This window comes from Penicillium soppii (assembly GCF_028829465.1).
Source record: "Penicillium soppii strain IBT 18220 chromosome Unknown utg000001l, whole genome shotgun sequence".
Lineage (NCBI taxonomy): Eukaryota > Fungi > Ascomycota > Eurotiomycetes > Eurotiales > Aspergillaceae > Penicillium > Penicillium soppii.
The window spans coordinates 290,489-314,852 of record NW_026643231.1 but is presented as its reverse complement, the minus strand read 5'-3'; the positions used below and the strand labels follow the sequence as shown (position 1 = coordinate 314,852).

General features: G+C 49.6%; 8 protein-coding genes across 8 annotated transcripts; 6 read left to right on the top strand and 2 right to left on the bottom strand.

The window, feature by feature from the left end:
• Nucleotides 1-212: 212 nt before the first annotated feature.
• On the bottom strand, nucleotides 213-2,342 carry N7529_000104 (uncharacterized protein; the record flags this gene model as incomplete). The annotated part of the gene is made up of 7 exons (XM_057235635.1): nucleotides 213-527; nucleotides 557-681; nucleotides 747-1,157; nucleotides 1,225-1,486; nucleotides 1,536-1,820; nucleotides 1,908-2,060; nucleotides 2,238-2,342. Coding segments are annotated over 7 exons (1,656 nt in total), but the record flags the coding sequence as incomplete, so codon positions are not given.
• A 217-nt stretch (nucleotides 2,343-2,559) lies between these two features.
• On the top strand, nucleotides 2,560-3,684 carry N7529_000103 (putative NAD binding Rossmann fold oxidoreductase; the record flags this gene model as incomplete). The annotated part of the gene is made up of 2 exons (XM_057235634.1): nucleotides 2,560-2,886; nucleotides 2,944-3,684. The coding sequence occupies 2 exons, from the start codon at nucleotides 2,560-2,562 to the stop codon at nucleotides 3,682-3,684; spliced, it is 1,068 nt and encodes a 355-aa protein (XP_057102437.1).
• A 418-nt stretch (nucleotides 3,685-4,102) lies between these two features.
• N7529_000102 (putative glutaminase) lies at nucleotides 4,103-6,313 on the top strand (the record flags this gene model as incomplete). Its single annotated transcript, XM_057235633.1, has 2 exons — nucleotides 4,103-4,535; nucleotides 4,590-6,313. 2 exons carry the CDS (start codon nucleotides 4,103-4,105, stop codon nucleotides 6,311-6,313), a joined length of 2,157 nt encoding a protein of 718 aa, XP_057102436.1.
• Nucleotides 6,314-6,870: 557 nt separating this feature from the next.
• On the top strand, nucleotides 6,871-9,255 carry N7529_000101 (uncharacterized protein; the record flags this gene model as incomplete). Its single annotated transcript, XM_057235632.1, has 4 exons — nucleotides 6,871-6,879; nucleotides 7,011-7,158; nucleotides 7,221-7,332; nucleotides 7,446-9,255. The coding sequence occupies 4 exons, from the start codon at nucleotides 6,871-6,873 to the stop codon at nucleotides 9,253-9,255; spliced, it is 2,079 nt and encodes a 692-aa protein (XP_057102435.1).
• A 1,163-nt stretch (nucleotides 9,256-10,418) lies between these two features.
• yap1 (putative bZIP transcription factor AP-1/Yap1) lies at nucleotides 10,419-12,313 on the bottom strand (the record flags this gene model as incomplete). Its single annotated transcript, XM_057235631.1, has 3 exons — nucleotides 10,419-10,569; nucleotides 10,630-11,810; nucleotides 11,873-12,313. 3 exons carry the CDS (start codon nucleotides 12,311-12,313, stop codon nucleotides 10,419-10,421), a joined length of 1,773 nt encoding a protein of 590 aa, XP_057102434.1.
• A 1,706-nt stretch (nucleotides 12,314-14,019) lies between these two features.
• N7529_000099 (tudor domain-containing protein) lies at nucleotides 14,020-14,998 on the top strand (the record flags this gene model as incomplete). The annotated part of the gene is made up of 3 exons (XM_057235630.1): nucleotides 14,020-14,094; nucleotides 14,122-14,839; nucleotides 14,910-14,998. The coding sequence occupies 3 exons, from the start codon at nucleotides 14,020-14,022 to the stop codon at nucleotides 14,996-14,998; spliced, it is 882 nt and encodes a 293-aa protein (XP_057102433.1).
• Nucleotides 14,999-15,769: 771 nt separating this feature from the next.
• On the top strand, nucleotides 15,770-19,732 carry ncr1 (sphingolipid transporter NCR1; the record flags this gene model as incomplete). Its single annotated transcript, XM_057235629.1, has 3 exons — nucleotides 15,770-16,036; nucleotides 16,122-19,575; nucleotides 19,629-19,732. The coding sequence occupies 3 exons, from the start codon at nucleotides 15,770-15,772 to the stop codon at nucleotides 19,730-19,732; spliced, it is 3,825 nt and encodes a 1,274-aa protein (XP_057102432.1).
• A 741-nt stretch (nucleotides 19,733-20,473) lies between these two features.
• Nucleotides 20,474-23,998, top strand: N7529_000097 (putative importin beta-4 subunit; the record flags this gene model as incomplete). Its single annotated transcript, XM_057235628.1, has 3 exons — nucleotides 20,474-20,519; nucleotides 20,574-22,884; nucleotides 23,083-23,998. 3 exons carry the CDS (start codon nucleotides 20,474-20,476, stop codon nucleotides 23,996-23,998), a joined length of 3,273 nt encoding a protein of 1,090 aa, XP_057102431.1.
• Between the last annotated feature and the right edge of the window lie 366 nt (nucleotides 23,999-24,364).

The following is a 24,364-nucleotide window of genomic DNA, read 5'->3' as shown; positions in this document are numbered from 1 at the left end:
AATGACCCCGTTCATCTAGATCTCTATTTTCTCTTGTTTGGTGAAAAAGTGAGTGAAAACTTGATCATGGGTCTCGCCTAATTCTGCTAAGGTCAGGCGTACCGAGCCCTTCCAAGGTTCGTCATAGACATCGGCTTAATTATCCACTTGATTGTCGGCTCTTCCGTATATCGGCTGAGATGGACATAAACACTATAAGTAGGGCTCAGTTTTCACCCACCTCCTGCCATTGTGCGCGTAATGTGTGGATTAATCCATCCATATTCCATCCAGTCCTTGCATGCATGGCTTGCAATAGTAACTCCGCTGCCCTTTGATCTAGGGGATGCCGAAGGACCCAACCCCCTGTTCGCCGAATCAATACATTGTGAATTTAGATGAAAATGAAATTCGAAAGAAAAACGATTCAACCACTCACATGCCACTAGACTGTGTCGTGCAGTAAACAACGTGTTCTCGGCCTTGCTGTTTGACTGCGCTAATCCCAGCACGGTGAGGAGATGATTCCGGACATTTTTCTGGATCCTCTGTCAGCGCCGATAGCACGTTGTTCTACGTAAGTGTTCGGGCGAACCTCCACTATTCGAGAGTGGCGTATACTCTCATATGCCGAAGACGCCCTCGATGATTCGGCAAGCGCCAACACTATTTTGGCAATGTTGTAATATTGTATGCCAATTACTGTTAGACGTTTGAACTAATGTCAGTTTGATGCCGGCGGCCTAAATCTTCGGGTAATCACTCACCGTGAACGGGTAGCAGCATCCAGATGGTCGGTAACCGCTTGTCTACCTCCTGGCCTCGCTGAGCTGATCTTATGGGGTCGAATGTATGTGGCTTGCTGGAGTACCACTCTTCAATCTCTTGTTTGATGCTATTTGCGACTGTGGAGTCGGTGAAAGCGCTTTGTACAACTTTTGCCAAGAGGAAGACCATTCTGCTGGACCATGCGAAGTCGTCATCTCTTTGAAACACATCTGATTGATGGAAACTCTGCAGGTTAGTCCGTAAAGGCTGTTGACTGGTCAACGAGATATAAATGTCTTGACGCAGACAGAGCCAAGCCGCAGCCTCGCCTAAACCACCTGAAGATCCAAAGGTGGATACTGTATTGAGAATATGAGTCGTGCCGGTCAAGTGGAACTGATTATCCTCCCCTGTATATTGTCAGGGTTGATCTGGATGACTGATCTGGATGACTGTGGGTGTTCCCAAAAAGCTTACCGTCCATTTCCTCGTGCTGGCGGAGTATGGCGACTGCAGCAAGTATCTCCTCGGTAATATTATCCCGCGGTCCTGAAAGTGCTGGAATCAGCAATTGAACACAGCCGTTATGATACTGTAACGCTTCCGTTGCATCGCTATTGTCCTGTCTATCAAGATGGCGGGAGGAGAATGCAAAAACTGCATAGCGTAAAACAGGCTCTTTCAATGCCCGTACTGAAACCTCTGTTTCAAAATGTCTTAGGGGGTCTGTGATATCAGCCTATATGTCTGATCAGTACATGCCCACGGTTTTGTCAAGATATACACACCCACAATGCCATATTCTCGACAAAATTCCTCATTAAAACGGCCTCCCTGTCTGATAGTGGATGCAGGGGTTTGGAGGAAGCTTTAGACAGAGTTGATTGTGGAGAAGACAAGGATGCAATGCATGCCGGGGAAAATTGATGTAACACATTGACCGTAGTTGCTGCATATGGTCCATGATGTAAGTCATCTGCATTCTCGAGCTCCTGTGTCCCTTCATATGCGAGACTAAAATCAGAATCGATGAAAGCAGACTGAACAGGAATAGCTGAATATAGACTGGCGATCTCAGGTGTTTCATCATGGAATCGTACTAGAACGACCCAAAATGGTTAGAATTCCGGTACAACTAGCAGATCTGAGATCTCATGTACCTTTGCCATGTATTTGCGGCCAACAGCCCTGCTCTGGAAATGCAAGTTCGGGCTCTTTAGGTAGAGACAAGCCATTACGAAATCGGACATTGCTTCGGTCACAATCGACGCCAGCTTGTTGACAGTGCTCACAATCTTGGTCGTTAATATCACCTATATTCAATCAGTCTTGTACATTCTTGGACCTCGTGATTCCTTACATTTGATATGTCGTACTGTTGTGCTCTGTCAGTAACTTGATTGGCCAGTTTAAAATTGAAGACCTACCACGACATCGTTGGCTGTGTGAACACAATTAACGAAGAACATTAGACGTACGGAAATACTTACCATCCAGCCACTAGACGATTTCTCTTTGCCGAAGACATCGACTCCGGGTTGTTGAAAGAGGGGATTCTTTCCGTCTCCAAGTTGCGGGGAAGTCGATTTCCCCGGCTTTTAGCCATTTTCCCTTTTCAACGAAAGAAGAAATTCTTTCCGTTGGCCATTAATCACATCTTGTTTTGTACGGGAATTCTTACCTTCAATTATTCTTCAAGCAAGTTGAATATTCAGATGGTGTTAATTGCTCAGCTATTTAAACCCCCTCGAGGGCCCAGGGAATCAGGTCAGAAATCAATAAATTCAATCACCTTTGACTTCAATGCACACAATGCCTGTTCAAAAGCTTCAAGTTGGGATGGCCGGCCTTGGTCGAGTCGGAAAGTTGCATGCCATCAACTTCCTTCAAAAGACCCCTCGTGCAGAACTAGTTGCAGCTTTCACTCCAGACCAAGCCGAGATCGCATGGGGAAGAGTAAATTTGGAGCCTCATGGCGTGACACTATACACCAATTACGATGAAATGCTTAAGCACCCAGGTCTTCAGGCGGTTGCTATCGGTACTGCTACTTCTGTTCATGCAGAAGAGGCCATCAAGGCTATCGAGCAAGACCTACATGTGCTCTGCGAAAAGCCCTTGTCCACCGATGTCGAAGTGGTATGACTTTCTTCCTTCTTTTACTTCTTACAGTCACTGATGGATATATGCTTAAAGTGCAGAGCAGTGGTCCAGGCTGCTAAGAAGAGGCCTCACTTGAAGGTCATGTGCGGCTTCTCCAGACGTTTCGATGAATCGTACCGTGACGCCCACGCCAAGATGGAGCAAGGCCTTATTGGACGTCCAGCTATTATCCGCAGTCAGACTTGCGACAAGTTCGATCCCTCTGGGTTCTACGTCGAGTATGCTGCCTGGTCCGGTGGAGTCTTTGTCGACATGTCAGTGCACGATATTGATCTCAGTCTGTGGTTCTTTGGAGACGAGATTCTTCCCAAGAGCATCTCTGCCCACGGTATCACGGCTGTCCAGCCCGAGCTGAAGAAGTACAATGACTACGATAATGCCGTGGGCATTGTTGAGTTCTGGAATGGCAAAATCGCCTACTATTACTGCTCCCGTATGATGGCTGCCGGTCAGGAAGACACCACCGAGATCATTGGTACCGAGGGCAAGTTGACTGTGAACGGTAACCCCCAGCGTAACTTTGTGAACTTATACCACAACGGTGGTATCACTCGGGAAATCCCTCATAACTTCATGGGTCGCTTCAGCCCTGCCTTTGTTCAGGAGGCCAATGACTTCACTGCTGCTTGTCTGGACAACACACCTCTGCCCATGAAACTTAGCAATGCAGTCAAGGCCGTTGAGATTGGCTCATACCTCCAGGAAGCACTTGTGTCAGGAAAGCAGATCCACTTCGATGAGATTGGTCGGCGCATCGAGAAGGCCCAGCTATAGGCCTTGTAAATAGAAATGGAACAAAAACGACTTTAGATCAATGTTACAGAATATCACACAGATTTTATGTCTATATTTTCGCCCATTTGATATACAATCCATGCTGTATAATACCCCTAGTCTACCTTGACACTAACCAGCCCCCGCTTTAAGATCGTCAGTAGTTGCCCCGCAAAAAATAAATGGGTCTTTGTTTCGTATTTATCAAGAAGATCAAGCAGATCAGTCTATAATTGTCTAAGAATGTCACATATGTGGGGTAAAATGACGCGGTATGATCGGCGAAGGGGGCTTCTTACTCCTCCTTCCAAGCTTAGTTTCGTCCTTTAGAAGGAGCATCAACTTCTCCTAGCTATGTTCCTTCAATCCATGAGGCTTGACCACATACACATGCAAGGGTGACTGGTTTCAAACAAAAATGCTCGGAATAAACTCACTAGGGCTGGCCTCCCTTTGTGCATCAGTGCTCCATTTCTTCACAGGCAGCGACACAACATCTCTAACATATCACCCTGTTCTCCCCCCATCTTATCCACTAGCAGTTCGTAACCCATATTTGTCAACATGGATGCCCAGCGACCGAGTTCAGCGACTGCCCTTTGCCGAGCCTCAATTCTGGGCGGGTCAGGAACTAGGCTGGTCGGTGATCGTCCGCGTCAATGGTCAGGCCTATAGTCTGATGGGCGTGCCTGAGCCCGATGAGAACAATATCCGCCCTGCTGAGGTGCGCCGTGCGGAGTTTACGGCTACCCATACTACATTTGATCTTGTCGCGGGCCCTGTGGCGGTTACGCTGGATTTTTTTTCGCCTGTCTCACCTTCGAATTATGTTAGGCAGTCACTTCCTTTTAGTGGGTTGTTCGCAATTTAGCCATTTGTATATTTTGCTGTTCTGACTATAACAGGTTATTTGACCGTGCATGTGTCTGAGTCTCGAGGATATGACATTCAAGTCTATTCAGATATTGATGCCAGATGGACTGGCCGAGCAAGTCGTTCGAACCGTGACTTTGAAGAGATAGATGGTCTGGCTATTTACTTGCTCACGGTTGAAGATGCGCCGTTATACGAAGAAGCAGATGACATGGCACTATGGGGCTCAGCAATTCTAGCCTCTCGGCCGACCCGTTTTACCAGCTTGTCCGCTCTTTCTGGAAGCCCTGAGGACGTAAGACGTTCTTTTGTCGAGAAAGGTGAGCTATCGGGCGACAACAGCTGGAAAGATGGCAGTGTAGTCGCACTGGCCCACGATCTTGGCGAAGTCACTGGTGGACTTTCGGTGAACTTCGTAGTCGGATACGAAAGAGAAGCGGCCATCAATTATCTGGGAGAGGCTTATACTGGTTACTATCGGGCAGAGTATCCGACCACATCAAACGCAATCTCTTTCTTTCTTGACGACTATCCCAGCGCACTATTGGAGTCTTTGAAGCTGGACCAGGAGCTGGTCACCTTGTCTGTGGTTGCCGGGGGTCCAAAATACGCAGATATTCTTGCTTTGTCAACTCGGCAAGCATACGGAGGCATCGACTTGACTATTCCTAAAGGTTCGCTCGACACTAACGTCGTGTTGGCTTTCATCAAGGAGATTTCCAGTGATGGTAATATCAACACCATCGATGTCATCATGCCTGCCTTTCCAATCTACTATGTCATGGATCCAGATTACATCCGCCTGTTGCTAGAGCCTGTGATGAAATACCTTGCTGCTGGTCGGTGGCGTTTGCCATACACAATCCATGACCTTGGCAGTCATTATCCTCGTGCCATTGGCCATGACGATCAAAAGGCAGAGCCTATGCCTATCGAAGAATGCGGGAATCTGCTCGTATTAGTTGCGGCATATGCCCGTGCCACTGGTGATACCAATTGGACTTCACAATACACGGATATCTTCCAGAAGTATGCCGACTACTTGGTGGACAATAGCATCGATATCGCTAATCAGTTGTCATCGAATGATGCAGCTGGCCCCCTTGCCAACGAGACGAACTTGGCAATCAAAGCTGCTGTTAGTCTCAAGGCATACGGGGAAATGAGTGGAGACAAATATTATTCTCGTGTTGGTGATGATCATGCCAATATCTTCTTCCAACAAGGTCTGGGAACGGACCAAGACCAAACGCATTTCGTGTTGCAATATCCTGACTGGCCAGAAACTTGGAAAATTCCATATAATCTCTTCCCTGACGTATTGCTCGGTCTGAAGACATTCCCCGATGCTGCTTATCGGATGGGTAGTGACTTCTTCGCATCTGTTCGGGGCGAATATGGTGTGCCTCTTGATAGCCGTCAAGACTGGGCCAAGTCAGACTGGAACATGTGGCTGGCTGGAACATTTGAGAAGAGTACACGAGACGAGTTTGTCGAAGATCTGTGGGCTTTTATGACCAACGGGAAACATAATTGGCCATTTTCTGACAGATATGTTGCAACTTCTGAGCATGACAATGAACCTGGTGTCCCTATATTGTGTCGAGCACGTCCCACCGTTGGCGGACACTTTGCTTTACTGGCACTTGAGGGTCCTCGATCTATACCGTCTATATCGAGTCACCTGTCAGGATCTGCGAGTCAGGAACATGCCAAACCGCGTCTTTTATTTGAAAAGCATACTGAAGAGCTTTGATGCTGAAGTTACACAATAGCTCTGCGTGCGACTGATCGTTGTCCTAGCTTACACATATATAGTACATGCACCAGAATAGCATAGACACAGTATTCAGATAAACAATAAGTACCAACGATTAGTTGTGAGGCACCTCGGATTAATTTGTTTGGTGTAAGTCACCTCTCATGCGAAATATATATAGAAACGACCACAATGCACAATCTAGGCCATATCCTATTAATGAAACATTGAAAACTCCCTTTACAAAACCATAAGCCAGCACTAATCAAAATACAAATACAAAATAAAAAGTCCACCCCGTGCATAGAAAACAACTAATGTACATGTGCAATCTAAAAAGGGTGTTGATGATTGTAGATCCAAGCTGGGAAAGTGCCAGGGGCGGCTTACGTAATTCTGTATGGTCACGTCCGCGTTGCTTCATCGAGAGGAAAGGTGAACCTTCGCCTTCTCCTCGATTTCATCTTTCTCTTTTCTCTGTCCTGGTTTCTCCCTCCCTCCTTAATCTCATCACCATCTCCTCCATTACCTTCGACCAGAACCGGAAAACCCCCATGGCTTCTGTAAGTGGCTCCCTGACCGTCTCCCCTCGTATTTGCGATGAGGTGCCCAAGCTTCTGAATGCGCCAAATGAATCACATCCTGCAATCTCCGAGAGTTACCTAGCTAATCTTGTCATGTCTCTACTATTTAGCCCCGCCCCAACTTCGGTCCCCAAGGCTATCCTCTGCAGAACGGTGCGGCTGCGGGCCCTGTCCCCGGTGCCACTCCGCTTCTCCCTAACAATGGCCGAGTGATTCAAAATGGACCTACTCGAATTCTATGCATTGCGGATGTGCGAGGTAGGAATCCTCTGATACCACTTTATGCTTATCAAGTGATGCTAATCGAGCTTGTGCTGTAGGAAACTTGAAGTCTCTGAATGAGCTGGCCAAGCAGGCCCGCGCAGACCACATCATCCACACGGGTGACTTTGGCTTCTACGACGATACCTCACTCGAGCGGATTGCGGACAAGTAAGTTCCTCACTAAGCATCCCAGCGCGTCTTTGCTGCCCAACGCAACTTGGTCTCACCGGGACACCAAAATATATCAAGAGAGCATCAGCTAACTTCTAATTGATGAACAGGACATTGAAGCATGTTGCACAATACTCTCCCCTCCTTCCCGAGAATGTGAAGCGGGCCATCGCACAAGTTCCTCCCCAGCAATCTATTAAGCAGCGTTTCCCTCCTGAGCAGCTGCCCCTCTCCGAACTCTCCATGCTTCTCGACAAGCGCATCACTCTCGACGTCCCAGTTTACACAGTTTGGGGTGCCTGCGAAGATGTACGGGTGCTGGAGAAGTTCCGCTCTGGTGAGTATAAGGTGGACAAGCTGCACATTATTGACGAGGCCAACTCGCGCCTCCTCGATATCGGCGGTGTTAAGCTACGTTTGCTGGGTCTTGGAGGTGCCGTGGTCATGCACAAGCTGTTTGATAATGGCGAGGGAAAGACAACAATTGCCGGCGGGCAAGGTACCATGTGGACAACGCTATTGCAGATGGGCGAGTTAATCGATACCGCCAACCGTGTTTACGACCCCTCCGAAACTCGCGTCTTCGTCACCCATGCTTCCCCCGCGCGTGAGGGTATGCTGAACCAGCTTTCCGTTACACTGAAGGCCGATTTCTCCGTTTCAGCTGGTCTTCACTTCCGTTACGGTTCTTCGTACAACGAGTTCTCTGTCAACCCTTCCCTGGACCACTACCGCGGCAAGCTTGCTGCCTCCAAGGCCTCCTTCACCGATGTGTGGGAGACTGTCCGAGGCGAGGTTGAGTCTGCTATCTCCTCTAACGATGGACAGAAGACTTTGCTTGAGAACGCTCTGGATGTTGTCACCAAAATGCCGTCCATTGCTAATGGCGGAAACCCATTCGGTGGTCCCGTTGCTGCAGGTAACGCTGCCGGCCAAGTCGACGAGAGTGCTTTCAAGAACATGTGGAACTTCAACTTGGCGGATGCTGCTTTCGGATACCTGGTCTTGGAAATCGAGGGCGGACGTATCGCGACAGAGATGCGGGCCCAGGGATTCAACTTCGCTCACCGTACTGGCAAGCCCCAGCCAGGCGGTGCTCCCCAGCCTGTGTCCAGCGGTCTTCCGGCTACCACTGCCTCACCCGCTCCTACCGGCGCTGCCCGAACTCCCGTTGTGGCTCCCCAGTTCGGTCAGGCTCCCCCCGCTCGTGCCCCCATCCCCCAGGGCCAAAAGGGACCTCGGGCCTCGCCTATTCCTGTTATTCCCAAGTCAGCTAGCCCCGCTCCTCCCGCGGTTGCTTCTGCTCAGCCTGCCGGAGAAGAGAAGGTCGTTGCTGCTGATACAAACGGCACTGGCTCGTATGATAAGACCGAGTCTCCCGTGCCCCGTGTCGAGAAGAAGCCAAGCAGCGCTCTTTTCGTAGCCAATGCCGAGAATGAGCAATCTATCCGTGACCTCATCCCCGAGGAAGATAAGCCTAAGGTTCTCAAAATCGAAAAATATGGCAAGTTCGCTCATGTCGTGACCTTCTCATCCCCCGAGGAGGCCAAGGGTGCAATGGATCGTCTGCCCGTCGACCTCAAGAAGGTCCAGTCCACACCCGCTGGTCAACCCCGCAAGACCAATTTCAAGTACTTCGAGGAACGCAGCAACCAGAACCGTGGTGTCGGAAATGCCGGTCCCTGGCAAGCCAGCACCCGGGGTGGAGCCAGCACCGGTCAGCGTGGATACACCAGTGCCAGTGACAGTGAAGGTGCCCGTCGCGGTGGATTTAGTGGTCGTGGCGGCGGCCGTGGCCGCGGTAGTGAACGTGGTGGTCGCGGAGGACGTGGTGGAGCTCGCGGTGGTTTCAAGAGCGGCGGCTCAACCGACTCTCCTGCCCCTTCAGGTGACAAGCCCGCTGCCTCTGGCGACGCCTAAACGGTGACGCTGAACTTTCTCCGTCTCATATTTTGTTGGCTGTCGTCCATTTGCAGTAGCCTTGATTTTACTCCATGTTTACCCCTTTGATACTCTAATTCTTCTGTGTCTTCTTTTTATCTTGTCATGTGCCTCCCCTTTTTCTTTCATTTTATTTTTTTCTTACGGAGTTTGGTAACACTTATTTGCTTTCTTTCCTCCTGCGTCTGGCGACTTGGGAGGATATGAATATGAATATCCGTGTTAGTCTGGACTTTGGAATTGAGTCCTATGGTGAACCCCCCTCGGAGAATTGTCGATGACAGGATGAAGAGAACATCGCAAGAAGAAGAAAAAAAACCAAAAGATTACACCCTTTCACCCTTTTTTCTTTTTTTGTACTTTAGTTCTATTGCCGTGGACACCATATCGATACCCTTGCAGATTCTACTTTTGGATTCGTAATTTCCTTTGTAACTGTATAAATTCGAATCTATCGAAGCTATATGGAGTAGAGTGAGCGGGAATCAATTATTTACTCAATCTTACGGGATTTGAGAGACAATTGCCAGAAGATCCATTGAATAGATTGTTTACAAAAAAAGAAAGAGAAAAAATACATCAGACATTGCAAAGCAGTGCAAGCCATCGTGTTCCGCAAAAATATCAAAATCCCCGAGTCCCTTTCCGGGCATTGTTGCCATTCCGTGTTTAAATCTTAGATGGACTGTGATAGACCCATCTCCATTCGCCGAGCTCAATGTGTTAAAAACAAGCAGGAAACAAGCAAATCGCGAGCAAGTTACTGTAGGAACGATTTGAACAAAACGGAGAAGTAGAAGTGAGAATCAAGGACAGAATTGTGTGAAAAGTAGTAAAGATATGATGGTCCTTAGATAGGGCAGAGACAGATTGCCAACCGTTGGCACCAAGATGTTTTTTTTTTCTTTTTCTTTCCTTTATTCAGTATCAGATACTCATCGAAGTGAATACCTTTCCTCCCCTGCAAGTCGAGGCGCCCTCTTTTTATCCGAGTTGTATTCATGACGCCGTGCAGGATTCCTTCCATAAATGACAATCGATGGTGGGTATGCGTAATAAATCAAAGTGCGAGTATGAGTGGTGTAGTCCGTGAATCGTGAATTAAGCCTGAATCGAGGCAAGGGCGTGGTCGTAAAAGGTGACTATTTGGCTCGGCCCATGATGTCGTCAACATCATTCTGGTTCACGACAACACCACCCTCAGAGCATCGAGCCTTGGTGCGAAGCTCGGAGCAGAGATTGTCGACATCGATTTCACCATTGCGGAATCTTTCCATGGATTGGAGACGATCCCTAGGAGAAACAAAGTCAGTACTTTCGTAATTATAATTGGGATGGCTTGATGAAACGTACCAGATCTTGGTGCAGGACAGCATCTGTGACTGATCTTCACCGGGAACAACCTCATCTTCCTCAAGCTTGCTGTCAATCTGGGCAACAAGACTCTTCTTGGGCTGGGCGTCACTGGCAACCTCGCTCAAGTTGTGGGATGGACTGCCCAGATCCGGCAGAGGGAATGCGTCATTGAAGAAAGAGCCAAAGTCTTGAGACAGCACGGCATCCTGGGGCTCTCGCCAGTCACCAAATAGCACCGGGTCAAACTGGCCGCCATTCTGGAGAGCCATCCAATCGATTCCAAGATCAGGGACTTCTACGGCAACGGCCGCGTCAGTCGGAGTAGGCTGGTTGCTATGCTGATTACTAGAGACACTGTGGGATTTGGACTTGCCATCCCGGACGGCTGGGATGGGATTCCTAATGTTGCCACAAGCCATGCCAAGTTGCGCACAGAAAGACTTCTCGCCATCAGTGGTGATGTGTCCGCCGCAGGAGTCACCTGGTCCCAACTCGCGGTATTTTCCACCTGGAGAGCTCAGGCTCGGTTCTGGCGAAGTCCCGTTGGACGAGAGCATCTGACTCTGGTGAGAGTCGGACGAAGATGCCGGGGAATTCTCCGAGGTTGAGTTGTCATGTGTCGGCGCAGAAGATTTGTAGCCGGAATCAGGTAACTTGGTAGAGCTGGCACTGCTGGGAGTGCCGTTGGACTTGGAAGTATTTGACATGGCGTAGCCCGACCCAGTCCCAGTCGAGTTTGACCGAGACGACGGACCCTTCGAGTTGTCACGAGCCAAAACACCGGGTGCCCGAGGGCTGGCATTGGACTTCGACTGGTCATTCTTATTTTGTCCGTTGAAAAGGTGACCACCAGGCAAGTCGCCGAACTTGGGAAAGTCGAAAAGAAACTCGTTGTTTTGGAGACCATAAGCGCCCTTGGAGTGGGCATTCGGGATGGAGCTCGAGCTGAGGGCCGAGATACCGTTGCCAGATCCCGAAGCCATCCAAGAAAGGCGCTTTCGGTACTCACGAAGCTCAACCTGCAATCGCTCGACCTGGGCACGTAGCAAGCCATTCTCCTGAGCTGCCATGTCCGAATTCTTCTGTAACGTTTCCACCGTATCCTCCAGGTCCTTCAAATGCTTCTCCTTGCGCTCACGGAAGGCCCGCTGAGCGGCCCGATTCTGGGCCTTGCGCTTCTGATCGATAGGTTAGTTTCATGACTCTACCCTGCAAGCCGCATGCAACGAGTGTGGCATACCGTAGTAGGCTCCGAAGTCAGTGGCTTCCGGCCAGGCTTTTTGGCCTCGCTCTCCCTGCGCTTCTTTCCGGTCTCTTCTCCTTCAATATCCGACTTGCCATCGATGGACTTTCGCTTTTCTCCGATATCATAGTCGCCCGAACCTGGCAGGTCACCAATCAGACCCGCCGAGTCGGGAAAGTCGAAGTCTACTTCGGGGGTAAAATCCAAGAAAGGGCTTTCGTCATCGTAGCCGAAGGTATTGGCATTCTCGAAACCGCCCGATGGAGGGGCACTCAAGCCATGCAAGGATTGCTCGGGACTCATATCGGTCTTGATCTGGGGGGTACCGCTTTGTCGCTTGGAGTTGGGATTGTTGGAGGTAAGGGCAGCAAGCAAGAGATCTTGCTGATCTGGAGAAAGGTACAGACCTTGCTGGTATCGTTGATCGTAATCACCCATGGTGGAGTTTAATCCAATAAGAGAAGAAAAGAAACAGTGGCAAGAGATTAGATAGCAGTCAAAAACGAATGGATTTCAATAAGATCCAACCCGGGCCTCCTGCCCGTAACAGATATCGAGGAAATGGGGTATCGTAAGACGACGGATTTCAATCCTCGTATTACCTATGTGGACGACTTCAGAATTGATCACAGCCCTGGAGGTATGTGATTGTATCCTTGATATCAGTCCAAATGGAATAAGGGCCGAATTTCAGGTACAATGGGGGGAAAATTAAGGCAATATTGGGAGGGAAGAAGGGAGATGTTTCAAGAGGCTCTCTCTGTCTCACTCAAGAGGGGCCTGAGGCGATGGACCAAAAAAACCCCGCTAGTCAAATTGCGGTAGTGTGGCTCAACCCGATTGGAGGCTGTGAATAGAGGGATGACTTTCAATGATTTTTCAATATTTCAATATTTCGATGAATTTTTAATATTGGTAAAGCGCCCCCAAGTGAGTTAATCGAAAGAAATGATGAAAGAGACTGTATGACTGGAGGGCTATAGAGGGGGGAAGAGGCGATCATTAAGAGGCGGTGAGTATTGTGGCAATATGATTGGTTGCAGATCCTCGCCATTCGGACGGATTTGCATTTGCTTTGAAATCAGCTGCGAAATTCCACTTTCTTCTTCATTCCTTCGACCAGTTTCTTCCTCTTTTCTTGGTTTTTCAACCTTAGGATTGGTTCAATTCTTTTGAATTCATGTGGATATCATCCTCCGATGTCCGCGTTTTTTTTTTTAGGTTTCACTTACTTTCTGCAGGTGACTCATACTGCTACACTGCAATATAAGAGCTCTCTAGGCCTTACTCCGACTGTCGGGTCTAGCCCCACGTTGCGATTAACCGGTCCGAGATCTCATGAGCGTATGAGTTATCAGCCCATCAATGACGTTTTCATTTCTATTGCGTTCCCGTGAAATTGGCCAACCATCGAATCTCCAAACAAAAAGGAAAAAAGGCAAACAAAAAAAAAAAAAAACATGCAATATTGGGGGAAATCGTCGAGACGGGCTCCGGGGTAAATAGGCCCCGTTTCATCCTGCATGTTCCGCCGATCCAAAGTGGGTTATCGGACATTGGCTCACATTCTTATCATATCAAACGGCCCTGCATACATTCTCGTGCGTGATATATATTGTACTCCGTACCTCGCTCGTACAATAGTACAGAATCTTTCAGCATTCAGCACAGCTACAACACTCATATCTCATATAAAGTATGCCCTGACATTTTGGAATGAAAAGTTGAAAAGTACCTTGACACAACGAAATAAACCTCGGTTCATACGTATATATATAATGTCAAAACGATGAGGAACATAATGATATAAACGATATTTCACTACGCCATATCCTTGGAATTAGCCCTATCTACCTACCTAGGTAGGTTTTCATATTTCGAAGCAAGTCGACAATATCCTCGAAACAATCTATGGATACATATGTATACGAAGCAACATTTACATCAGAGCAGTACATATGATGCATCGAGGCGGTGAATGTCCACGTGACCAATTGGCAGTATGAATTTGCGGCATCGACCTTCTCCGCGCGATGGCTTCTCCAAACTTCTTTCAAACATTGATTAATACTGTGTTTGCAAGATCCTAGAATCCAGCTTTTCTCTTTATTAATTCTTGTGGATAACTAACTTGAGTTTGCATCATGTCCGACATTGCTGCTCAGGAGGAAGAACTAAAGGAGTTCAAGCTTCAGGTTGGTCGCAAATTACCCACACGTGTGAATTCGCCACTAACGTGCAGATAGTATGAAACTGTGGTGTCAAGTTTGCAGTCCGACCCTGATAATACAGAACTTGCGAGTCTCCAGACCGAACTTGGTGAACTCATAAGCCTTACCGAAACTGCCATTGCCGAACAAAAAGCCGAACAGCAGGCTGCGCCACCGAAACCTGCCCCCAAGGAGAACCGTTTCAAGAATAACAGCTTCCAGAAGCCTGACCACACTGATGAGGCACCCACCCCAACAGCCCCGGCCTCATTTGCAGTCAACGATACCGTTCTTGCCCGTTGGGTCTCCGGCGACAATGCATTCTACCCGGCCAAAATCACATCCATGACAGGCTCCTCAACCAACCCAATGTACTTGGTCTCATTCAAGTCATATGGGACGGTGGAAAACTTGACGGCCAAGGACATCCGACCCATTTCTGGCTCTGACTCACGCAAACGCAAGGCTGATGGAACCCCAGGCAGTTCGGCGTCTCCCTCGCCCGCGCCCCCCGGTGTGATCTCCGCCGCAGCAGATATCAACCCCGCTCTTGCTACCCAGGCTCGCAGCGAGCCCAGTATGGCTAGTGACGGACCCCCTCGTCCAGCTAAGGTCCCTCGCAAGGTGAAGGCGAACAAGGAGCTCGAGGAAGGAAAGAATAAATGGAAGGATTTCGCAGCCAAGACTAAGGGCAAGGGAAAGTTTGGCAAGAAGGACAGCATGTTCCGAACTGGTGAGGGTGTGAATGCACGAGGTATGTCGCGACCTATGAATTTGATTTTGCAGGTATGGTGACTCTAACTTTCTCTCCTTTTCTTTTTCAGTTGGTTTCACAGGTTCCGGCCAAACCATGCGAAACGACCCGACACGATCTCGCCACATCTACCAACAAGCCGAGGATGATGGCTATTAGGTTGCATACATGTTGCTACGCCCGTGGTGATGGTACTGCCCGGGCAAATGGCTATGTCATTTTCTAATTCTCTCATTTGATGATACCTCTGGAAGATTTTCATGCTCTTCTCATATTTGTTCTCGTCGCTAACTGAAAGATCGGCGACGCAGATACAGTCATATTTGTCTCTGTCTGGAGACTCGGAGTTCCTGTTCATAAGATTCGGTTCAGCTTGGAGTCGGTCATTGTATGCTATTTGTAGTTTTTACTTTTTTCCCCAAATGAATTATGAGAATCTAAGATAATAACAATTTACTGTGTAGAATGTTCTGTTTTATTTGTAGAAATCATGTTTTGATCTCTGCCAAGATCAGATGTGATTCGAGCCACAATCGAGTGAAGTGTGCCTGACGTTAGTGCCAGTCAAAGCGGTACTTCATTTCGTTGCGCGACCGTGCGGGGGACGGATGTATCCTTGGTCTCCGCCTTCACGTCACTCAACCTTGAAAGCTTGCTTTTTGCTCCCTTGCTCTTTCTTTCTATTGTATCCCATTCTTTACTATAGTGACTTCAAAAATTACCCCCCGTTTCAGATCAGTCTCTGTTATCGTTCCAATCTAAGACACATTCCATTCTCTACTTCCAGCTCCTGAGCTCGATCTGCAACACTTCCCCACACGGACCGACAAGTGCATGGCCAACCATCACTAGTGGAGCATCGCCCTCCTAGAAATTCTAATTGAGGACACTGAAGTATAGTCCCTTGCTTGCACTTGCCCTTCCTGCAAGATGCGGCTACCAGGGGCCATTGCTGCGCTCGTTGGGCTGAGCTCTCTTGCGCCCATGCTTGTAAGCGCGCAGGGTGAGACCAAAATCCACGAAAAGGGCCGCTGTGCTATTCGTGGTCATTGCGGGAAGCAGTCTATTTTCGGTGGAGAGCTTCCCTGTCCCGATAATGACCTAGCGCAGCAACCAGAGGACTCCGTGCGCCAGAAATTGGTGAATCTGTGCGGTAGCAGATGGAGCGAAGGCCCAGTGTGTTGTCGTAATGAACAGGTAAGAAATTTTCCAACTTTGGGTGTCTATAGTGCAGCAACTTTTGCACTCTATATCCTATTTCATGCTAATGATCATTGCACAGATCGATGCGCTCGGGAGTAACCTCAAACTAGCCGAAGGAATCATCGCGTCCTGTCCTGCCTGCCGAGACAACTTCTTCAACATTTTCTGTACCTTCACATGCTCTCCGGACCAGTCGCTCTTCGTCAATGTCACGAAAACTGAAGAAAAATCTGGTAAGCGATTGGTGACCGAGATAGACAACATTTGGTCCGAAGAGTACCAGAGCGGCTTCTACGATAGTTGTAAGAACGTCAAAAACGGTGCTTCGGGCGGCAAGGCCATCGATTTCATCGGTGGTGGCGCAAAAGATTATGCGCAGTTCATGAAGTTCTTAGGTGATAAGAAATTCCTTGGAAGTCCGTTCCAGATCAACTACCACACAGAGCCTACTGGGCCTGATCCGCAAGGAATGGAACCTCTGCCCATGACTCCGAAGTCCTGTAATGATCCAGACAAGAACTTCCGCTGTTCTTGTGTTGACTGCCCCGATGTCTGCCCAGAGTTGCCCGCCATCTCTCCCCCCGAGGCATGCCATGTGGGACTTCTGCCATGTATGTCTTTTGCTGTCATCATTGTGTACTCCGCATTCCTGTTGTTTGTCATCGCCCTCGCTAGCTATGTCACATACAAGGAACGCCGGTTCCGCAAACCAGAGCGCGTGCGTTTGCTTCAAGACCCTACACCCAGTGATGATGAGGACGAAGGAGAAACCGTGCGGCGTGGGGGATATATGGAGCGGCCGCAAGGGGTCTATAAGCTGAACTCTGTGTTGTCGGCGTTGTTTCATCGAATTGGTGGTGTTTGCGCACGATTCCCAGCCATTACAATATCGTCCAGCGTCATTATCGTGGCTCTGCTGAGCTTAGGCTGGCTACGCTTCACTGTTGAAACAGACCCGGTGCGTCTCTGGGTGAGTCCATCGTCTGCTGCAGCCCAGGAGAAAGATTTCTTTGATCAGAACTTTGGTCCGTTCTACCGGGCCGAACAAGCATTCTTGGTGAACAACCGCCCATCGAATGATTCCAGCCCACTCTTGGATTATGAGACCTTGGTTTGGTGGTTCGGCGTTGAATCTCAAGTGCGGCGCATTATCTCCCTCGAACAGGGACTCAATCTAAATGATGTTTGCTTCAAGCCTACTGGAGATGCCTGTGTCGTGCAATCGCTTACTGGATATTTCGGAGGGGATGTCTCGAATCTTGACCCGGATACTTGGAAGGACCGCTTGACGCAGTGTACAGATTCTCCTGGAGATCCAAGCTGTCTCCCTGACTTCTCGCAGCCCCTGAGGCCTGAAATGATTATTGGTGGTTACGAGGAAACGGGTAACGTTTTGGATGCCAAGGCCCTCATTGTGACCTGGGTGGTGAACAATCACGCACAAGGATCCGAAGAAGAAGCAAAGGCCATGGAATGGGAGAACACCTTCGAAAATTATTTTAAGGAGGTTCAAGCCGAAGCTGCCCAGCGAGGCCTTCGCGTGTCCTTCAATGCCGAGGTCAGCTTGGAGCAGGAGCTGAACAAATCTACCAACACAGACGCGAAGATCGTTGTAATCAGTTATCTGATCATGTTCTTCTACGTGTCGATGGCCCTGGGATCAATGACTGTCACCTGGAGGTCTCTGTTGACCAACCCTTCCAATGCTCTAGTCCAGTCTAAGTTTACTCTGGGAATTGTGGGCATTGCCATTGTTCTGATGTCTGTCTCTGCATCGGTTGGACTGTTCTCGGCAGCTGGCGTCAAGGTGACCTTGATCATTGCGGAAGTCATTCCATTCTTAGTTCTAGCCGTTGGAGTGGACAACATCTTCCTCATCGTCCACGAGTTCGAGCGAGTCAATATCAGCCATCCCGACGAAGAGATCGATGAGCGAGTCGCCCGAGCAGTTAGTCGAATTGGTCCCAGTATATTTTTGTCTGCTTTGACAGAGACTGTTGCCTTTGCGCTAGGTGTCTTTGTCGGCATGCCCGCTGTCAAGAATTTCGCCGCTTACGCTGCCGGGGCCGTCTTCATCAACGCCATTTTGCAGGTGACCATGTTCATCTCCGTGTTGGCATTGAACCAAAGACGTGTGCAGAGCCTTCGAGCAGATTGTATTCCCTGTCTCACTGTCCGAAAGGCGAATTCATTTGGTTTCTCCGATGAACAATATGATGATCAGGAGGCAGAGAGTAGCCTGCAGTCTTTCATTCGTCGGGTTTACGCCCCCTTCCTTCTGGATCGTCGAGTCAAGGCAGGTGTCGTCATCTTATTTTTGGGTCTGTTGACTGCTGGCCTGGCCCTTATCCCAGAGGTACCTCTTGGGCTAGATCAGCGCATTGCGCTTCCCAGCGACTCGTACCTGATCTCCTACTTTAACGATCTAGATGCCTACTTTGGCGCAGGTCCCCCAGTATATTTCGTGACCCGCAATGTGAATGCCACTGAACGAGAGCACCAGCAACAACTCTGTGGACGATTCACCACTTGCGAAGAGTATTCCCTGCCGTTTATTCTTGAACAAGAGTCCAAGCGTCCAAATGTTTCCTATCTCGCAGGCTCCGCGGCCAGCTGGATCGATGACTTCTTCTACTGGTTGAACCCTCAGCAAGACTGTTGCAGAGAGGACGGCAAGCTATGTTTCGAGGACCGTGTTCCTGCATGGAACATCTCCCTTTCCGGGATGCCGGAAGGATCTGAATTCATCCATTATGTCCAAAAATGGATTGATGCTCCTACCGATGCCTCTTGTCCCCTCGGTGGTAAGGCTCCCTACAGCAACGCTTTGGTCATTGACGACACCCGCAAAACAATCAATGCCAGCCACTTCCGCACCAGCCACACACCGCTTCGCAATCAGGATGAATTCATCCAGGCGTATATTGCAGCCCGCCGAATCTCAGATGATATCTCACGCGAGCACAATATCGATGTGTTCCCGTACTCCAAGTTTTACATCTTTTTCGATCAGTACGTGTCTATCGTACGACTTACTGGCACACTACTCGGGTCAGCTGTTGCTATCATCTTTGTTCTGACCTCTGTGATCTTGGGGTCAATCGCCACCGGTGCGGTCGTCACCACCACAGTGGTCATGATTGTAGTCGACATTATTGGTACTATGGCGATCGCCGGTGTCTCTCTGAATGCCGTTTCTCTTGTCAATCTGGTCATTTGCGTGGGCATTGGCGTCGAGTTCTGTGCTCATATTGCCCGAGCATTCATGTTCCCCGCCCGGCCAATCATGGATAATGTACCTGCTAAATACCGCGGCAAAGACGCACGAGCATGGACCGCCTTGGTCAATGTTGGTGGAAGTGTTTTCAGTGGCATCACTATCACGAAACTTCTCGGGGTTTGTGTCCTGGCTTTCACTCGGAGCAAGATTTTCGAGATTTACTACTTCCGCGTGTGGCTTGCCCTGGTCATTTTTGCTGCTGCCCATGCTCTCATCTTTTTACCTGTAGCTCTCAGCTACTTTGGTGGCGGTGGTATGTGACATTGTTCCCCTTCTCTGCTTTTTGAATCTGACTAACGGAATTAGGCTACTTTGACCCTGCATCCGATGGTGGCCTGGAGGCTAATCTTGCTTCGCGCGGTTATCGCTCCTCGCTACTTCGCGATGATTATGACTCTGACGATTATTAGCCGTCTCGTTTACTTGGGCCTTTAGTGGGTCCTGAAATGGTCGAGTGGACGATCGGTACACAGCACTTGGCTGCCAACCGGCGTTATTTTACTGGCGGAAGCACATTTATCTCCATAAAGAATTGGAGTATAGGCGGCGTTTACCATTCTCAGGATTTTGAGATTTTTAATTGAAACGTAATTTGAAATTTTTTGAAATTTTTATACTGTGGAGGCCTTTGCATAATGAAGCTAGCTACATTGGAGTTTATCGGAGTTGCATTAAGTTGCATTATTCATTCCTACCAAGTACCTCAACAAAAGCTACAGTACACTCAGGATCATATAATTGAACACTCTGAACAGCTCGAACAGAACGGTCACATGTAATCTCAAGTCCTTTAAAATGAAGTCATAGAAGAATTCCCTTCGGTGCCCAAAATCAAAATTCCCGTGTGTTGACAATTGTTCCCGCGCTAAACTAAATTGGGAAGTCAACCCACTCCTAACTTTTTTTTTTCCTTCTTCTACTCTCTTCTTTTCCCCCCACCACTCTCCTTTTTCTTTTCTTCTTCCATCTCTCTTTTCCTTCTTTTCTTCTTTTCTTCGTCCATAATTGCTTTGTGATACCCCCTTTTGAGTTGTTTGTCTTGAGACAGACTGCTCAATCTTCGTTACTTTTGCCTGAGTCTCTTCTACGGAGTAGAGACCTGGGATCGGAAGAAAAAGAGAAAAGTCTGAAAAACTGCACATTCTTCCATCATGGATCAACAGCGGTTCTTGCAGCAGCTGCAGATCATCCTGGATCGTGAGTTTTACCTACCATGCTCACGATGCCAAACTTGTCGCTAATACTATGTAGCCTCCCTGGGAAACCTGAAGGAGGCAACCGGAGTTCTGCAGAAGGAATTTTACAACAAGCCCGAGGCCCTTGTGTTCCTGATTCAGATTTGCACTACACACGATGAACAAAATCTGCGCCAGCTGGCTTCCGTGGAGTCCCGCTCCCTCGTTTCCAAGCTCTGGCTGAAGGTTCAGGACAACCAGAAGCCCCAGATCCGCGAGCAGCTGCTTCGTTCCACTATGGCCGAGAGCTCTTTGCTCGTCCAACACTCCATTGCTCAGATCATCTCCGCTATTGCCAAGATTGATCTGAAGGACGGCGAGTGGGCCGACTTGCCCAACCTTCTGTTGCAGGCTGGCAACAATGGCAATGCCGCAGAGCGTGCTGTCGCCCTCTACATTCTCTTCACCATCCTGGACACTATCGGCGAAGGATTCGAAGAGAAGTTCGGTGAACTTTTCGCTCTCTTCAACAAGACTATCCAGGATCCTGAGAGTGCCGAAGTCCGTATCAACACTCTTATGTCATTGGGCAAGCTTGCTGAGCACCTCGACTCCGAGGAGGATGAGGCTCCCGTCAAGGCTTTCCAGGCACTTGTTCCTGCCGCCGTTGCCATTCTCAAGGATTCCATCGAGCGACAAGAAGAAGGCCATGTTCTGCAGTGCTTCGAAGTCTTCCAAAACCTGCTTGGCTTTGATCCCGCTTTGCTTACCGTGCATCTCAAGGACTTGGTCATCTTGATGAACCAGATCGCTGCCAACACTGAGGTTGATGAGGATGTTCGCACCCAGGCCATCAGCTTCTTGATGCAGACTGTCCAGTACCGCAAGCTCAAGGTTCAGGGCATGCGCATTGGTGAGGAGCTCACCCGCACCGCTCTTCAGATTGTCACCGAGCTGGGTGATACCGCTATTGGTGATGATGATATCACCCCTGCCCGCTCTGCGCTCGGTCTCCTTGATATCCTCTCCCAGAGCCTGCCTCCTAGCCAGGTTGTTGTTCCCCTGCTTCAAGCCCTGGGCCAGTACTTCAACAACTCCAACCCTGACTACCGCCGCGCTGGTATTATGGCCCTCGGCATGTGTGTTGAGGGTGCCCCTGACTTCATCAGCACTCAAATGAAGGAGATTTTCCCCATGGTTCTCCAGCTCCTCGCTGATCAGGACCCCAAGGTCCGTCAGGCTTCCTTGCACGCTGTTGCTCGTCTCGCCGAGGACCTCGTTGAGGATCTCAGCACTGAGCATGCCCGCCTCATGCCCCTTCTGTTCCAGAACTTGGCCACTGCCATGCAGGAGTACAAGGATGAGGAGGAGGGCCCCGTAGTTGACCTTATCAAGGCTGGCATCAGCGCTATTGACGCCGTCGTTGACGGTCTGGATGAGAAGGATGTCGCTCCCTACCAGGCTGAGCTTGTGCCCATCCTGCACAGCCTCTTCAAGCACCCCGATTTCAAGATCAAGGCTCTCGCTGCCGGTGCTCTTGGTTCCCTCGCCTCCTCTGCCGGCGACTCCTTCCTTTCCTTCTTCGACCAGTCCATGCATCTCCTTCAGGAGTTCGCCGCTGTCAAGGATACCGAGGATGAGCTCGACCTCCGAGCCAGTGTCACCGACTCCATGGGTGAAATGGCTGCTGCCGCTGGCCCCGAGCGCTACCAACCTTACGTTGAGCCTCTCATGCGCGCCACAGAGGAGGCCCTCCACCTGGGTCACTCTCGTCTTAAGGAGAGCACCTACATTTTCTGGGGTGCCATGGCCAAGGTCTACGGCGAGCACTTCTCTCCCTTCCTTGACGGTGTCGTGAAGGGTCTGTTCGACTGCATTGAGCAGGAAGAGGGCGATCTCGATCTTGACTTCGGCAGCGCTGCGAAGGATCTCGTTGGCCAGGAGGTTACCTTTAACGGCCGCAAGGTCAAGGTTGCGAGTGCTGATGAAGAGGACGACGGAGAGATCGAGGATGTTGACCTCGAGGATGAGGATGACTGGGATGACCTCACTGCCACAACCCCTCTGTCTCTTGAGAAGGAGATCGCCGTTGAGGTCATCGGTGACCTCGTCACCCACACTCGTAGCTCTTTCCTGCCATACTTCGAGCAGACCATTGAGCACGTGATGCCACTGTGTGAGCACCCCTACGAGGGTGTCCGCAAGAGCACCATCAGCACCCTGCACCGCTCTTACGCCATGCTCTTCACCATCGCTGAGGAGACCGGCCAGATGGCCAAGTGGCAGCCTGGCCTTCCCCTTCAGGTCCAACCTGCCAAGGAGGTCCAGAAGTTCGGTGAAATTCTCATGACGGCCACTGTGAAGATGTGGACCGAGGAGGACGATCGGTATGTTTTCAATTTTTCTTCCTCTACCCCCTTACCCAACATTTCTATGATGAACTTTTTCCGCTTAACCCAGCTCACTTTGATGCGCAAAATGCGTAATTGATGTAAACGGCGAAGTCTACATTCTGAGAACCATTCTTACTGCCTCATTTTTCGTCACTCATCGATTCAAAGACTCGATTGCTGACCGATAAATAGTTCTACCGTCGCGGATATCAACCGCAACATGGCTGAGAACCTTCGCTTCTGCGGTCCCGCTCTCATTGCCAACGAGACTATGCTTCACAATGTGATCCAGATGGTTACCGATATCATCACCAAGGAGCACATCTGCCAGGTTGAGTTCGGCCCTGAGGACGAGGCTCTTGAGGCTGGTGACGAGTCTTCGGAGTTCGACTGGGTTGTCGTTGACACCGCCCTGGATGTCGTCTCCGGCATGGCTGCTGCCTTGGGTCAGAGCTTCGCTGAGCTCTGGAAGGTTTTCGAGAAGACTATCCTCCGCTACGCTGGTAGCACCGAGTCTCTCGAGCGCGCCACTGCTGTCGGTGTTCTCGCTGAGTGCATCAACGGTATGGGTGCCTCCGTGACCCCCTTCACTGGAGTCTTCCTGAAGCTGCTCCTACACCGTCTTGCCGATGAGGACCCGCAGACCAAGTCCAACGCTGCTTACGCTGTTGGTCGCCTGATCCAGCACTCCAACGCCGAGGCCGAGATCTCCAAGGAGATCCCTACCATCCTCAGCCGCCTCGAGTCTTGCCTCCAGATGGACGTCTCGCGCCTTCAGGACAACGCTACCGGCTGTGTCAGCCGTATGATCCTGCGTTACCGCGAAAGTGTCCCCACTAAGGACGTTCTCCCCGCTCTTGTCAAGATTCTTCCTCTGAAGAACGACTTCGAGGAGAACGAGCCCCTGTACCGCATGATCTGCCAGATGTACAAGTGGGAGGATGCCACCATCCTCGAGCTCACCCCCAGCCTTCTTCCTGTCTTCCAGGCCGTTCTTACCGGCGACGAGGACCAGTTGGAGGATGAGCGTCGTGTCGAGCTCATTGAGCTCGTCAAGTGGCTAAACCAGATGCAGTCCGGTGCCGCTCCCTGGGTGGAGCAGCTGTAAAGCAGCATTTTTTATTGATTGATGATGAACAAAAAAAGGATATAATGGATAGACGGATGGCTTGGAAGCCCGAGATGACTAGACGATACCCCGGTCACTGTGGCGATGATTGATGAACCCCTCAAAAGTTGCTGCTGTACATACTGTCAATGACTGCATACTTTGATTCTATTTGAAATTTCTAGTAGATCATGTAGTCCTTTGTAGTCTTTGTGCGTCTAGATTGCCACAAATCTGATTAGTTCTCGACGAGTTGTCTGGAGGCAACGCCTGTAATCCTAGTTATATTGCTGCGATCAATGGCCTTCATGAAACGTGCAGACATCATGGAATAATGCAGCCAGGAGATTGATTGTCTATTATGTG